The following is a 17177-nucleotide window of genomic DNA, read 5'->3' on the forward strand; positions in this document are numbered from 1 at the left end:
TGTTGTTTTCCAACAGTTTCTTGCATGTATATCAGGCTATTATGATACACCAAAATCAGGGAAATAAATGTTTTTGAATAAATCTGCATATGCATTTAATGTTTATAAAATAAAGCAGTCAAGTAGGGGATATATATATATATATATATATATATATATATATATATATATATATATATATATATATATATATATATATATATATATATATATATATATATATTTACACAAACAGCTTGAGATAATAGAGACTGATTGGAGACCTGTGTGAAAGTACCTTCCATCCTTCAGCTGTAATGACAAAAATTTAGATTCAGAACAGACGCAGGACCATTACCCTCTTCACAGACACACAGACTCTAATGGTGTGAGTCATTACCTCCAGGTGGTGACAGCCAGGTGGTGTGGAAAGCCACCAGATCTCCCTAACGTGTAACGAACCGAAATTTCCGTCCATTCCATCTATTAAAACAGCCTCCCATGATCCACAGGGATGATAAAACTAACACGTAATAAAAGTAGACTGTAGTTTCGGCATGTTAGCTAACATCACATTTAAAGGTTGTATCACAGCAAGTTCATGTTAACCCAACTTTCCCTCCTATTCTTTTAGATTATTTTGGTTATGGGTGTAAAGGGGAGGTTTAGATCCTTCTTTTTTAAAATTAGCCTATATCTAGGTAGTGAAAAAAGAGGGAGATGGATAGATTATGTAAAAATATATGATCTAATTAGTGCACGGTGATGGAAAAAAGATTTAATTCAGGTACAGCATCTTTTTTGGTTTTTTACTGTTAGGACCTACAGATCAATAGCCTGCAGCTCTTACAGCAGCTTTTGGTTTTTCTTCATGTGATCAAAACATGATTTGGTGTTGATTTTGGTGATTATCTATGTCTTAGTTCATGTTCTGTTTAGTGTTCTCAGTTCTTCTTGTCTGCCGTGTGCAACTGCCTGTGTGTTTGTCACTGTCCCACCCAAATTTCCCCCGTTGCAAGACAATACAGGAATTCTTATTATTATCCTCTCCAGTTATTGGGCACAAATAATCTCCCTTTTGGGATTAATAAAATATTTTTTCTAAGCACCCAAAAATCTGGGATGCAAACTGTGCGTGCCAAAACTAAAGGATTAAATTAAATGCTGTCCAAACCATGTCTTTCCCGTGTGCTGATTCAGCTCATTGCTCATCCACCACATACACCTGGTTTAAATGCCTCCTTGGTTTAATTGCCAGATCCTCCTTGTTTGTCAGTGTAGCTCATAAATTATTTTTGATTAGTTTGGATGATTGTTATCACCAGTTGTATCAGATACATGCTTACTGTATGCTTGCGGTTTTTGTGGGATTTTTTCTCTCACCAGAAGCAGGTATTTTTCCTTTTTCAGTTCCTTTTAGACCCGTTAATTTGCTGCACAACTCTGCCCCCCTTCCAAACTCCTTACTTCATTAGGGTCCTCACATATTAAACTATGACATTTGAATGCAGACCTCCACAGTGCAGATATGGTGTTTAAAGCGGACCCCTCAAGAAGAGCAATTTTTTTTCCCCCGCTGAGAATACGATTATGAATATGATTCACTTGAAATGGCTTTTTTGTCAAGTGCCATGGGACGACATGTGTTTTGTATTGGCGGTAAATATATGAAGTGAATTGAAATGATTCAGCCCTGCAGAAAATAGTAGCCACCGCTTACCCAAGTCCACAACTATCTGCCTTGTGGGGCTAATGAACTGAGACCTTTAAATAACTTCAGTCCTAAGTGTGAAAACGCAAAGGTTACTAGCTTCCTAACAAGTCTGTTGTTTCCTTCTTCCTTTTTCTTGTTCAGTTACATCTCTGAAGGCCGTTAGGTTTCCACAGCTCCATTCATTTTACTCTACCTTTATTTCATTTTATCCAGGTAGGGAGCAGTATGGTAATAACTATGCACAGTATGAGCGCTCTGTTAAATTGTAGCTTTGATTAAGGTTTTGCAAAGAACAGAACTGGGGAGTCTGTAAATAGGCTCAATTGGCCCTAAACCCATTCTCTAGTAGCAAATTACACCTGAGCCTCATGTTGATAAGGGCTAGCTGCACCCTCGTGACTAATAATTTTCACAATGGTCTCCTACCGCAAAATAGCTTGTAATATTCTGAAAAGACCAACATCATTACAGGTTGGGCAATTGCTTCTTCATATATCAGATTTACAAATATCTGAGATTACCAGGTAATAAAATGTGAGTAATGACTTTATTATTCCTGCTGCGAACAGCCGGTGATGCATTATGATCCGATGACATCTTCCTCTGTTTTGCTCCCCAAAGTTGCTGATTCTAATTATATTCCGTGAAGATTAAGGTAGATATTTTTCTATGGCAATTAACCAGAACATTTGTCATTTTGAGTGCATATCTCCCCAAAACAAAGCAAGTGAAGGGAATTGGGTAAGATGCTCCACGGTGAAGTGCAAGATATACTTATAACTGGTGTGTGATAACTTGGAATCTCATTTTAAAATATGGTGTGCGTATTTAACATCTGAACAATAATGTGAAGACACATGCACTTAGTTGCATTTAAAATTATAAATACATTATTTCCCACACAGACAGTAAGCAACAGTAAGTGGATAAAGCTATATATTTGTTTAGGATTGCCTTCGACTGTTCTAATTAAACTGTTTTACTGAAATATCATTAGTTCAACTTTGTAGTCCAACTGTTTTTAATATTTGTTTCTATTCTCCCATGTTCTATTTTTTTCTACATTTTATTCTTACTTGCTTTTATTCTGTTTTATTTACCTATATTTTAATCATGTAAAGCACTTGTCTCTGTGCTGAAATCTGCTCTACAAATAAATTTGCCTTGCCTTATAACACAGACAAACATAAGTTTTGTTCTGAAGTGAACAATTAGGTCTGCAGAAAGGGTCATCAGAACTGACCCTCACTCTATCTAAGACTCGTACAGGTCTAAGTTCAGCAAAAGGGCAGCTAACATCTCTGCAGACCCAAAATTGTCTTTTACCTTCAAGTCGGCACTACAGCGTGCCATTTGCATAAACAAGCCACCACATACACAACTTATTTCTCCAGGCCTTCTCTCTGCTGAACACAATAAACACCTTAAAAGCCTGAGTAGTCAACCACACTGTTATGAAACAAAATAAGGATGTTTGCATGATCACATGCTCCTTTTTTACATTAAAATTTACTCTACATACAGTACATGTACATACCATTTTTATTTCCTTAAAGATCTATATATATATATTCCGAATGTCTTAATGTCTACTATAAACTGTAACTCTAATCTGAAACTATAGTCAAATCGATTAACAGTAAGTCAGTAAAATTTAAGAAACCTGATTCCATATTTAAAATGAAGTTAACTAAGCCTCCGTGTATGCTGCTCAACTACTGAGTGACCCAAAGAACACCCGAAAGGGTAAGCTGCACATAGAGCCAATACATCTATTACTTTTTAAAGCTATTATGATCTGAAGTGCAAACTGATGTAAGATGTTTTGGTGGAATTAAGATCCTTAAGGAATGTAAAGGCATAGTCCCTCTACAACAATAGAATGTTATCATACATACATGATACAGAACGATGAGGAAGCTATGCTCATCTGACTTAGGATTTTCTTACTCCTAGGTTGTCATTTATCAGTTTTTTAGTAGCATGGCATATTTTAGATCTAATAACATTATACCTTTCCTTGCTCTATTTGTCTCATTCAAACTGCTTCCGATATTTTTAATCTATAAATCATGAAGCATGTTTGTGTACTGTATGTTGCTGTAAAATATAAAATAGTGTCCTGCAGCTTGTTTTTCAGTAAATTACATTAATGTCGGAACCCAAAGACACGTTGGTGGAGGACCCAAAAGCAGGCAGAAGACTGGCACAATAGATATGGATAGAATTAACAGAGTTGACAGAGTTTTCCCCCAAAGTCTTCAACTTTGGGGGAAAAAAAGCAAAAGGAATCCAAACTTTCAAGGCTAAACATGAAAAACAAGACTTACTTGGAGCACTGTAACATGACAAGTATCAATAGGCAAATCTAGTGAGAAGTGAATGAAGGTGAGAGGATACTGGGAAGAATGCTTACGGAAGTGGTAACAGGTGAGAGTGTATAACTTATTCAAAGCAGCTGGAAGGTAGGAGGCAAAAGCCAATCGTTTTGTAGAATGACTGATTGAACATAGAAGGAAAACACGGTGAACAAGGTAAATGGTAAATGAGAAATTGCCTGTACTTATGTAGCACTTTATCAAGTTCTGAGGACACCAAGGCGCTTTACAGTACATTCAGTCACTCACCAATTCATTTACATATTCACACACCGACGGTGGTGAGCTACATTGTAGCCACAGCTGCCCTGGGGCAGACTGACAGAAGCGGGGCTGCAGTACAATCGGTGCCACTGGGCCCTCTGACCACCGGCAGCAGGCAAATCGGATGGTGTGTCTTGCCCAAGGACACAACAATTGAGACGGTTGGAGGCAGGGCTCGAACTAGCTACGGTTACAAGACAGACTTCTGACTCCTGTGCCACTGTCGCCCCTAACAATATCTAAAAACAGTCTGACTATAAGCGCAAGTGCTGCAATATGTTGCAAAGTTAGCGTTATTGCAATATCACTGTACAAAATATTCATTGCTGTGGAGAACTTTCTTGGCTGCCATAAGTGTCAGCTAGTAATTTAAGTCCCGTCCATTCAGGCTCTCTATACCTGCATTTTGTTTAGTTATCCAAACGGTTGAATGCTACATAAATCGTTTGAGCGTAAACAGGTGGTAAGGGGGGGTCAAGTCATGAATAAATCACAACTAGATTGTTTCTTTGCCATAACAGGAACAGTAGCAGTACAAAACCAGACATATAATGAGATGATGATAGCCGGTTTATGGCTGTCTTAACAATCTAAAATAGATGTCTGTCCAACGGTTCCAGGCAGACTTGTATTATTATTTTGCCTGTGCTGCCAATTATAATCAGAAGCTTGGCGAATATGCTAATGGTCCAGTCTGAAGAATGCATAAAGCACACTACACGGTAACTTACTTTGCGTTAGCCCCGGGAAGCTGGAACTCATGCCATTTCCTTCAGCTTGCAGTGAGGTCAAAAAAAAAAGATCTTCATAAAATCTTCCTCATGCAGTTTTACAGGCTGAAATACAGCTACATTTAAAACAGAATTTCCTTTGATGGTTGAACTATCCCTCGTTTACTTTCATAGCTGTCAACTTCAGTCTGGTGCCATGCACTGAAGTGCTATGAAAAAGAGAGTTTAACTGCATAGGAGCCAAACATATTTTAACATGAACTGCGTTAATACTAACTAAATACAACACCAATGGCTGTTTTTGAAGCTAAAAGGAGGAAAATAAAATTGATGAGTCTAAGAGTAATAGTATAGAACAGCTTGCATAGAATGTGTCCTGTAAAGAATGCCACCAGGTCTGCTATGGCAAACTGTCAACATGGTCTAATTCTTGAATATCTAATATTGTTATTTATGCCACTCCCACACAATCATATACGTTTTATTGAAACTGGCAGAAGACCAGTGGTCGCATTAGTGGATGTATGTTATTCAAGCTCAACCATGGCAATTAGTGAGAACAAATCTCTGAAAGAGATAGGTTGATGCTTTCTCATCTTACATTTACAGAAAATAAGCCATCTCAGCCGTTACGAGTCAACGCAGCTCTCTTTACGCTCTTCTTTCTTCATTTATCAACACAGTGGTTAATTAATTATCCTGACCTCAGGTGTTCAGCCTCTTCATGAACGCTCTCTGTAGTTTCTTTATATTTACCAAAAGGGTCTACACTGGACCTTTATATTAGTCAGCCTTAGGAGACACATCAGCTCATGATGTGCAGTGGACAACCCCTTGCCAGCTGTACTTCATGATTTTCATCCCAGTCTGTGATCAGGGTATGTGAATTTGATCGCCAGATGCAGCTCAATTTATTGTAAAAGCACAATTTTTGGAAATGTATTGGATAGATTTAAACTGGTGAAAAATAGGATTTTGCATGTCTTCGGTAGTTACAGCAAAGGTTTGTCTCTTGAAAGGGGTTTTGGTAATCTTGCTAGTAAAAAATGTGCTCAAATCAATCGGTTCTGTAGAACAGGTCTTTCAATTATTTTCTAAGTATAATTTTAAAAACCGTGTGCTTGTCCAGACATTTACATCGGTTCTGAATAAAAAACAACAACAACCATCTGCTGCATCAGATTACATGTACACAGATGAGGCCTGTTTACCGGCGTTTAGTGGACACACGAGCCATCCATTTACTCATGAATGTGGGCAGTAAAAGCCTTCAGAGGCAACGAACTTCACTTGGCTATAAAAGAAGCAACAGACTGAATGAAAACAGATTATCTTTGGTACAGAGTGCTAGAAAGACTCTTCAAAGCTGTTCTAGGAGCTGCACCAGTGCAGAACTGTATTCATGCCCTCTTTTTTAGCTCTGTACTGGAGAGAAATAAATGTGCTATTAGGATACATGGGAGTTGTCACAGGTACTTACTGCACAGATTTGGAGGACTGGGACCTGAACTTGGTGAACTCGCCTGGAGCAGTCCACTCTGTACCCAGCTGCAACAAATAAGAGAGGAAGCACAGGTCAGGGTGTGAGGGGAAAAGGAGGTGGGAGGGAGCAAGCAGGGTTTTAAAACAGTATTAAAAATGTTTTTGCACAGGATTGATAAATCAGACAAAATTCACAGTCCTCCTGTTTTTCTTTTATTATTTTTCAAAATTAACTTGGACTCCTCCACTTATTGCTGCTCCCTTATTCAGGATCACCACGGCAAATCATTATAACCTGTACAAGCAAACTTGACAGAGTTTTTACACCAGATGCCCTTCCGGTTGCAACTGGGGTTTAAACCCAGGCCCCCTGGCTCAGGGCCGTGCAGAGACCACTAAAGGGGCAGGTACTCCAAAAAAAAAAGGGCACATCTAATCGCATTTTAGGACAGAATATTAACAGTCACATAGCTTTCAGAGGTTAATGAACAATGATAAATTACAAAATTGTGAGACATACAATCAAAGCTAAGGAAAATCTCCACATAGAACTTTGCATATGTAAAATATTTTATTAGTAATTTCTTTCTGCAATAATAATTTCAGTACATGTTTCAAATAAAAAAAAAATTTAAATAAAAAAAAAAAAAAAAGGACCAAAAGGGCACATTGGGATCATGGAGCAAAAGGGGTAGGTGCTCAAGCCCCCTTAGCACCCCCCTCTGCACGTGCCTGCCCTGGCTTTAAAGCACAGTCTTAATCCACTACACCACGGAAGAACTAAGTACGAAGTCAGAAGTATTTGTGCTCTTTTTCCCCCTTCAGCACATTCTAAGCAGAAATTCATTGAAGAAGCAAGTGAATGGATAATGCCAGTTCTATCCAAAATAGAAAGTTTGACCGCCTTTGTCATTTGAAATGCATTTTCACGTCCCATTGACAATGCATGCACACAAACGTTTGACGCTCACAAAAACAAAAATGGGGGCAAACGTGAAAAGAAACCTTTTCAAAAAATTTTACAATACATTGCCCATGTCAGAATGCTGTGTTCAAAAAGCAGAATTACAACTTAAATTTTTAAATAGAAACAGAAACAGAAAATTGAAAACAACATTAAGAGACCCCTGCTTGCTCCTTTACTTTTAACAGCACAACACCACTCAAGAATATCTGGGGGAAAAAAGGACCAAATGACCCAAAATGTCGGGCAGAGTTAATTAGCAGACAAGTTCTTAAGTGAGCATGCATATAAAAACTAATGGCTATAAAGAGTGAGAAAAATGAGGAAGAGGGATTCCCTGCCAATACGGACTCTGAGAAGCGTGCTCATCAGAGCAGCTGGGAATCCTTTTGTGGTTGCAGAGTCAAATCAGTGCCCATTCGTTTCCTCAGCAAGCCAACACAACTAATTAGGGCCCCTGCCGCCACTGATCCATAATGAGAGAATACAGCTAAGATCACAGCGGGCATGCTTTCAATTGTTTGTGCTGGACACACTTCTGGAACTGGTCAGAAGACAGAGTGGCCGGTGGCGGGGACAGATCACCGCAGGCTTTCAGATTGTAAATAGCTGCTTATCCTCAAGCTGAGCCCCTCTGGGAACAGAGAGGCACACACAGTGAGTCACACCTACAACTTGCTGGCGTTTACACAACGGCACGTTTCAGTGTCGTTTGCTGGCGAGAGAAAAGAGTTACCCTGGGAAAAAAAAAAAAAAAAAAACAGGCATCAATGCCTGTCCCAAACTAACCAGGCCCCTTGCGGTTTTTAAAGCCTCTGAGACTCTCTGTAAGACAGCTGGCTGGAGAAAAGAAGGCAGATACAATGTGCACTATGTGCCGTCTCCCTAAAGCCTGCAGCCCGCCGCTGCTTTGGTAAATTCCAGCACCACCAGTAGTCATAAATATTCCTGTCTAAACACAGAAGCAGGGACTATTGAGCAAAGCAAGGGTCATAATTATTGTATGTCTGAAAAAAGCTAGTTGAAACTGAAAAAAAAAAAAAAAAAAACGCTCTTGAGATCTGAAAAAAAAATCTTATTTATGATAAAAAAAGTTAAACTAAAGGTTCTTTCAGTTTGAATAAAGATTTTATTTTGTTCTTTTTGATGTTTTGAAAAATAAGTTTCTGTTTTTTTTTCATGTTTAAATCTTTTTTTCACTCTCAGATATTTTCTTGTACACTTTCAAGTTTTTTTGTTTTCCGTTTCAAATCTTTGACCCCCATATGAGGAGGGGGGAGGACATCAGATGTCAGGGGTGTTGAAACGTGATGGGCAGCAGACCTCACATGGCTGAAGTGTCCGCACACGTCATGTTGGAATAATGAAACACGGGAAGTTTGAACAGTTATATTGTTAAGTTTCCCATTTTATATGAACTGTATTTACATTACCATTTTGGTAAAAATAATCTATAATACTGACAGATCTAACCTTTTCTGTACGAAGTTGACATGCAAAGATATGCAGGAAAGGATGGAAATATTACATTTGTGACATGATTGTCAGCACCACGTTAGATCCTGGAATTTCCCACACCCATAAAGCATCCGTTGCGTTTCTTTTCAATATGGCCGCTCCTCCTGATGGACACGGGAAACAAGTAGGCTTCTGCTTTTTGACAAAAATGCTGCCTGGTGTCACAATTTAAGCAAACCAAAAGTCATTGAAATAAGGTGAGACACATGGGAGAAGTTGTTGAGTCAAATGAGAATAACGGAGGAGAAAATATATGAATAATCTGAACACCTTAATACTAAGGCTAGTCATAATGAATATCCAGCGCATACCTATACAGGGATGTAAAAATGTAACAGCTATCACAAACCGTTCATCACAGATGTTGCCGAAAAATGTGGAACAACCAATAGATCAGGCTTAGGGTGCTTTTATTTATTTATTTATTTATTTATTTATTTATTTATTTATTTATTTCTCATATAGGACCATACATGAGGAAATCATCATTAGGAAATCATTTATATACTAACAAACAAAATCATAATTTAAAAACTGCTGTTTGCATTTACTTGTGTTATCTTTGTATTATGTTAAAGGTTGATTGATCCTATACATTTAGGTGTGACAAAGACGCAAAAAGCAGGTGGCAAATGATCGTTTACAGCACGGTTCATAAAACTCTGGTTCAAGGGAAATGTCCTATTTTTGTACATCACAGTTACCTTGGGTTGACCATCTTTGCAATCAATAGACTACTTCGCTTTAGTTTGCCATGCTCAAACCATAAAAATACAGTTTTTGTCTCTGGGGTCTGTGAAGCAGGTGAGCAGAATGTACCAGCTCAAGTTTTCCGATTTGGTGATTTAGCCTCAGTCTGGGATTTCGGAGGTTTATCCATGATAACATTCCTGTTAGGAAGGCTCTGAGCAAAACTTCCTTTTCGCACATGCATTACATAAAGGTCAAGCTAGTGTGTGGTGGTGACTGCCTAATGAAAGCGTCTGTGAGGATGGAAGAAAAAGGGCGCAGGTATAATTTTAGCCCTTTCAGGAACAGTCATGATGCTGACAAAACCTCGCAAAATGTTAATGCACTGCTTTGTTTTCTATCGATCAGGTGACTTTTATTTAACTAAAAGTGCATCAGGAATGAATGATATTGAGCTAAAGTTTGATGAGTGTGTCAAATTTCCCCCTCTTTTTGGATATGAGAAAGCTAATAAACAAGTTTCATCAACCTAAGATTGGGAAAGACAAATCTTAGGTTGTCTTTGTAAAAACAACTTTTGCCATTAGAATGCTTGTCTTTCCACACACATTTCAAAATTGAGAGGGATCTTTGGCGAATCCCATTTAAACAATCTCTCCTGATTATAAATAGTTCTGGTATTCTCTATTGAGCTCACAACACATGTTTTCTAGAATATTTAAGTCAATTAAATGAAATTAAAGGAAAGAAGAAGTCTGACTTCATGCTTGTTAACCATGTATTTGCTAATTCAATGGTTTATTTTGAATCATTACTCTTCTGATAGACCAAATAGGGTTTTTTTCCCCCACAAAAAAAAAAAAAGCCTACAAGATTTTTGATTAAACTGCTCTGATATTTCAAATTGTTCATACTGCCAGGAACTCTAACAAGGTTCACAGAGCCTTTTTTTTTTGAAGGTCCTGTGAGACCACACCATTACAGATGCCATGCTAACTTAAAAGTACACATTAGATGCTTTTGCACTAAGTAATTATTTTACTCCAGAGTATTTGTTTATTAAAGCTCAGTCTTGGTCTGATTTGACTAAAGCCCACAAATCATATTAGCTTCCCTGTGGAGTGGAGTTTAGAAAACTTCATAAATTTATCTTTATGACAGACAGAAAAGACATGGACTAGCAGGCATCTCAAAGCACCGTTTGTTGTGGTTCCTTGGTGAACCCACAATGTCACTTTTTGTTTATCATTTTCAAAGAGAGGGCTTTGGAGATTTTTGTACCTCTAATAATGTCATGCTGGCTGTGGGTGGTCAAAATGTTGGCAGGTTTAGTTTTAAACTTGTCGTTGCACAGTCCATTGATATTGGCAAGTTTAGGCAAGCATCTATTTTCTTGTTACATTCTTTTGACACACAAAGATCAATAAAGATCTGCCTGACTTTAATGGGATGTTTTATTTTGATTTTTTTAAAGTTGTGCAGCTGGTAAAAGAAATTGGACTTTTCTGTGATGATATTATATGACAGGAAAACTGGAACACATGGGGAACATGGGACACTGATCATCTTTAAAAAGTAAAGAATCATTAAGAAGCTTCAGCTATATATATATATATATATATATATATATATATATATATATTTAAAGAACTGTAATTCACCATGTTTTTAAACAATATCAACGACCTTTAAAAAAAACCCGAAAGGTCTATCTATGGTTGCGGTAAAACAGACCACTTTGAGGTTAGTATAGAAAACTTTAAATAGGGCCACCTCACAATAAATTTGATTTGGAAAACAATCTATATCTATATAAATCTTGATGTATTAAAGTATGTTAAGGACATTTGCTTTACCTTTTATGGTTCTCTTATACAGGACAATCTAGTCAATTCAAATGAAGCGTGAAGTTTAGAATATTTTCCCCTCCATTAAACAAGCCTTTCCATTTATTTTAGTCTTAGAAGAAATCATCCAGCAGACACCTTAAACAGCCTGTGGCCTGGTAATCCATCACAATTGTGCTCTTGTCTGTTTTTATTGAACTCAAACGTACATTATCAATGGTTGCTCATACCTATTTCAAATGGGACGTGATGTCCTCAGTACCTCGAGAAGAATAAAAGCAGAAACAGGCAAGCTGGTCGCTGTGATGGATTGCTGGGCTTATGGATGTTTAAAGTTTTAATCTTTTGAGCATCTACCGTTTCCACACCATTGTTTTTCCTACAGGAATAAAAGGATCTGTGGCAGCTTTGATATTTCTAATGTGGACTTCCCATAAAGATATCAGAGAACCTCTGAGGTTAGTTAAATAATGGTCAGTTAATATTTAGATAAAATCCTGAAACTAAAGTAAAAGTACAGAGAAACCTACCTAATTTATTTAAGAGCAATTTGTCCAATTCAGTTATAAAGCGTTGTAAACATCAAGAAAAAAAAAGTTTTGACAAAAGCATTGTATCTGGTGCAGTTTAGCTTTATTATGTCGTCCTAAGCTAAGGGAAGAAACAAGTTTAAATGGCTGAAAAGAAAAATCTTCAGATTTTTGTAAATGGACTGAACTTATAAAGCGTTTTCCAGTCATGCTGACCACTCAAAGCACTGTACTCTAGAGCCACATCTCACTCTCTAACGCACACACATTCATACACAGATACGCAGCTCAGTAGGCAACTTAGGGTTAAGTGCCTGGCCCAGGGGCACATCGACATGTGACAAGGAGAAGCTGGAATCGGACCCACAACTTTCTGATTGCAACACTGCAAAAATGTATCCAAAAATAAGTAAAATGTTCTTAAACTTAGTGTATTTGTCCTTGATTTGAGCAGGTAAATAAGATTATTTGCCAATGGAAATAATCTAAAATAAGATAATTAGACATCCTGCACTTGAAATAAGATGATGGAGATGAGTTGTTCCTATTTTAAGTGCAAAAATCGTATTCCATTGGCAAATCATCTCATTTACCTGCTCAAATCATGGACAAATACACTAATTTTAAGAACATTTTACTTATTTCAAGTTCCGTTTTTGCAGTGAATACAACTACTCACCCCATCAAGCCACAGTTAGGCAGGTGTTTGTCTATTTGTATCCGTTTTCAGCAAGATAGATTTTATATCACATTATGAAATACTTGTGGGATATGTACAGGATTTGGTGTATGAGCACATAAACAAAGATGTTTTAAAAAAAAAATATCCAAACGATATAATACAGTCACTGCTGTTTAAAACTGGGTGAGAGAGATATCACAGCTTTGAGGGACCAAGAGACCGGGGCCAGATCACCCAACCTCTGGACACATGAAGGGAATCAAATCTCAAAAGGATAACCAGTGATGCACGCCAGTCCAACGAATGTCAGATTTAATGTTAACTGCATCAAGTCACAAGGTGGCATGAGAAGCTGTTTGCAGAGCCATTTGTACACACCGTCTTATTTATTCAAGGAACAAACCAGTACACATTCTGACATTTCCAGACAACTTTCTAAATACACTGTCTACATTTAGAAAGCTATGTTGATACACACACAAAAAAAAAAAAAAAAAATATTTGAGGTGCGAGACCCGTATAAATGGACATCAAAGCTCTTCAAACATATTCCACTGACACCGCTGGAGTTTCTACGGATTGAGGATTTCTCCATTTCCGCCTCCCCAGGCATCTGCAGCTCTTTTTATCGTATCTTGTGCATTTATAGTGTAAAAGTCATAATGGAGGGTAAACATAACTTTATTCTAAATGTCGGACCTTTATTGTGGAACAGCTTAATTCTCGAGTAACCACACCTCTAATGCTAGAAAGCATTCCCTCTGTAACCAGATTATTATAGCTACGCGCGGACATGCAAGACAGAGAGTGACCAGTTAGTGTGGAGGCTAAAGACAGGTACATACTGCGTAAGAACAGAAAAATTGCTACTTTTACCTGTGGCGTCCACAACAACAGCAAAGTTCTTTCTGGTTTGGACTTTTCACCCTTCGTAAAAGCTCAATTGCAGAAGTCCGAGGGAAGTTCTCATAGGTCTCTACCGCTGGACCGTTTGGTAATTTTTGTAACCACAGCCACTCCAGCGTTCTGATCAATCGCTCAATATTGCACGGACACCGAACAAGAAATAAGTTCTGCTCAGAACGTGTGTCGAAAACCAACTATGCGAAGGCCAGACCAGGGCTGCAAGAGCAGACGAATGAAGTTTTGTTCTTGCAGCCCTGCAAAAGAGAAATATTTCTCTGTTCTGGTGGAGCACGTATAGGCTTCAAGCCCTTATGGAGAAAAAGTGACTAGGTTAAGACTTCAAAGAGCACAAAGAGGGTCAACTGTGGACAGAAACTACAGATAAGGAAAAAACGAACAGCTTTCTTTTGTCTTTCAATAGCAAGACAAGTTTGAACCAAAACTTTAGACTTCCTCATGTAAATGTTAAGAGCGAGACAAAAAGACCACAGCCACACATTAGCACAAAGCAAAGGGTAATGTTTAGTATGATTTATAGTCATTTATAGTAACTTTCTCCAAGTATAACACAGCAATCCCAGCCCCTGAATTAGTGACAACCTTTTCCCCCCTTAGTGTGAATCTTTTCATTTCACTCAATCTCTGCTCTGATTTTGTGTTGGAGCTGGCGACACATTTTGACAAAAGTAAAGCTTTAGAAGCTCTCGCTTCATTTGTATGTGCATAGATAATACCTGAGAAATGATTACAGTCACCGTCTTAATATGCACAACTCAGTACCAACAATATGGCTCTAAGTAAGCAGGTAGAAAAGTACCAAGGATAATAGATTTGCCCTTCGGTGCCCAGGCGCAATCTGTTTTATTTTTGCTTAAAATCTGCTGCATCGTAACAATGGCACAAATTCATCTCTACCAGCATGTGTTGAGATGCTCCACTGGGAGATCAGGCATTTTCAACAGACGATACGTGACCTCGACACAAAATGCTGACAGAGGTCTCCATGGAAACGTCACAGAGATGCTTCAGCTCTCATCTTTTCTCCCCGTCACAGATAAATATCTCATAGCAGCACATTCCATTTATAGCAAGTTAGAATCGAGGATGGCAGTGCTGTGACAACTGAATCAGAAGACAATACATGTGCCATGACTCATGAAAACTAATTCATATATATACACATATATATATATATATATATATACACACACATATATATATATATATATATATATATATATATATATATATATATATATATATATATATATATATATATATATATATATATATATATATATATATATATATATATATATGGAGCAATGTATCTGACGGTGCCAAATTGAATCTTTCATTTTAAGGTATAAGGCTTATTGTGGACAATAATGTAATAGATGGCGCTAACATAATGTGCCCCATCAGCTTGAAAATAGTCATTCTGATAATACAAATTAAAGTTAAAATGGGTTAGAACCATATCATTTTTATCAACAGCTGTGAGGTATTGTGATAAAAGAAGCTACATTGAAAAGATTGACAGGACAGCAGTTTTGATTTTCTAAGAGTGTAGATCCTTGAGCCTATTGAATTAATTCTTGCAGAGTGTGTTAATGTTCAAGGACACAACTTAATACTGTGCATGAGGTCCTTGTTGTAGTACTACCTTTAGGCCTTCTAAAAGAAAATAATAAAAAAACAAAACAAAAACAAAAACAGGACAATATGTTAGTCTTGGAAATCCTTTTTCAATCCAGAGCTCAAACATGCATTCATACAGCATATGATGGGGAAAGGAGTGGACATTTGAATTTTCACCTGTGAAACGCAGTATGTCTCCAAAGACAGAGACGCCGCCGACGCCTGTCAGTCAGCCAGCGGGCAAAATGAATGATTCCTAGCCACACCACTGCTCATCTGCCACCAGATAGGAGATTTCTCCGCCGCTAAATGTCACATCAATAGTCACAGCCAGCTAATTAATCTCAGCTCCCATGGAAGTCGCTGACATCTCACATTCTGTTGGAATACAGATGACACTATGGCAGGAACCCTACTCTTAAAACACACACACATACACACACGTTTGCAGTGTGAACTCTGTGCAACCTCATGCATCCTCGCCTTCTTAAACCTTTCTGGGGCATTCAATTAAAAAAAAAAAACATAATTAGTCAAGGCAGTGGCAGAACAATTTGGCAGTCATTCAGTTGCAGTCACAGCCCAACTTGAGGACAGATGGAAAAGGAAAACAGGATTTAAGCCTCTTGTGTTCTGCGTAGCGTGTTGGTGGTAAGTAATAGCCACAGTTTTGATGAAGTGGGTGTAAGATTACTAAAAAGGTCACGCTGCTCGTTACACCTCGGTTCCTGAATGATAAATGCTCATGACTGGTCAGGACCAAGAGCTATGACTACAACTGTAGAAGAACACTTGTCTACGTCTGATCTGCTGTTATCTATATAATAGAATCAATTACACATAATTCAAAGGCATGAGTCACTCTCCAACTGAATAATACATCTGATAATAATGTCCCTTATCATGACGGCTCTGGTTTCTTTGAAATGTTGCACTGTGAATGTGTTTGCAGAGGTATACACTCAAAAAAAAAATGTTTTAAGACTCAACATTCAGAGGTTCAAGAAATTCAAGAGCTTATTCTAGTGAAAGCCTGTGAGCAATGTTAGCCGCGTACCGTCGACAAAGGCTTGTACACAGGTATTTGGATGTTACACAAAAACGTTGATATCAGACAACAATAACCTTAGCAAATACAAATGCATATCAAATAATCATTTCATTGATTAAAAGACGAAAGGTATCCTAACTAAGCTGGGCCAAAGTCATGCCTTTGGGAAATCATAAATTAACTGTAATCAAGCAAATTTCAGTGGACACATCCAAGCCTAACTAATGCAAGACCTTTAGAATAAAATCACTTCAATTTAACTTGTCTAACAATATAAAGTAGGCCAGGAAAGCTCAAAAAAGGAATATACCATGCCCCGATCTAAAGTAATTCAAGAAAAGTTGAGAAACTCATTAGCATCTGTACACCTGGCAAGGGTTACAAAGCCATTCATAAGGTTTTGGGACTCAAGAGAACCACGGTGAGAGGCAATATCCACAAGGAGTGGCTGTTGCTGATTTTATGGCCTGGGGCTACCTCTTCAGGACCTGGAAAAATTGGCAAAACTGATGTAACCATGAGCTGTGGTTTCTGGTAGAAAATCTTGAAGGAGAACACCCAAACATCTGTTTGTAACTTTAAGATCTAGCACACAGGGGCTGCAAAGCACAACAATGATCCAAAGCACACTATCACATCTAAGTAAGCAAATTTGTGAGTGACCTATTCAAATTCAGGACCAATAGAGATGTTGCAGCATGCTGGTAATGCTCAGAAACCCTTCCATGTGGCTAAAATAAAACAATTCTGCAAAGAAGAGTTGGTCAAAATTCAACCCCAACGATGTAAAACTGTCCTTG

At 37.9% G+C, this 17177-nt stretch overlaps 1 protein-coding gene across 1 annotated transcript in view; it reads right to left on the minus strand.

Annotated features, from left to right (window-relative positions):
• Positions 1-17177, minus strand: part of b4galnt4a (beta-1,4-N-acetyl-galactosaminyl transferase 4a) — a 217044-nt gene that overhangs the window by 65328 nt on the left and 134539 nt on the right. The window contains exon 7 of the mRNA XM_036151546.1: positions 6547-6614. Coding sequence (XP_036007439.1) covers positions 6547-6614 — 68 coding nt within the window. The remainder of the gene's footprint in view (positions 1-6546; positions 6615-17177) is intronic.

The sequence above is a fragment of the Fundulus heteroclitus genome, chromosome 2 (genome assembly GCF_011125445.2).
Source record: "Fundulus heteroclitus isolate FHET01 chromosome 2, MU-UCD_Fhet_4.1, whole genome shotgun sequence".
NCBI lineage: Eukaryota > Metazoa > Chordata > Actinopteri > Cyprinodontiformes > Fundulidae > Fundulus > Fundulus heteroclitus.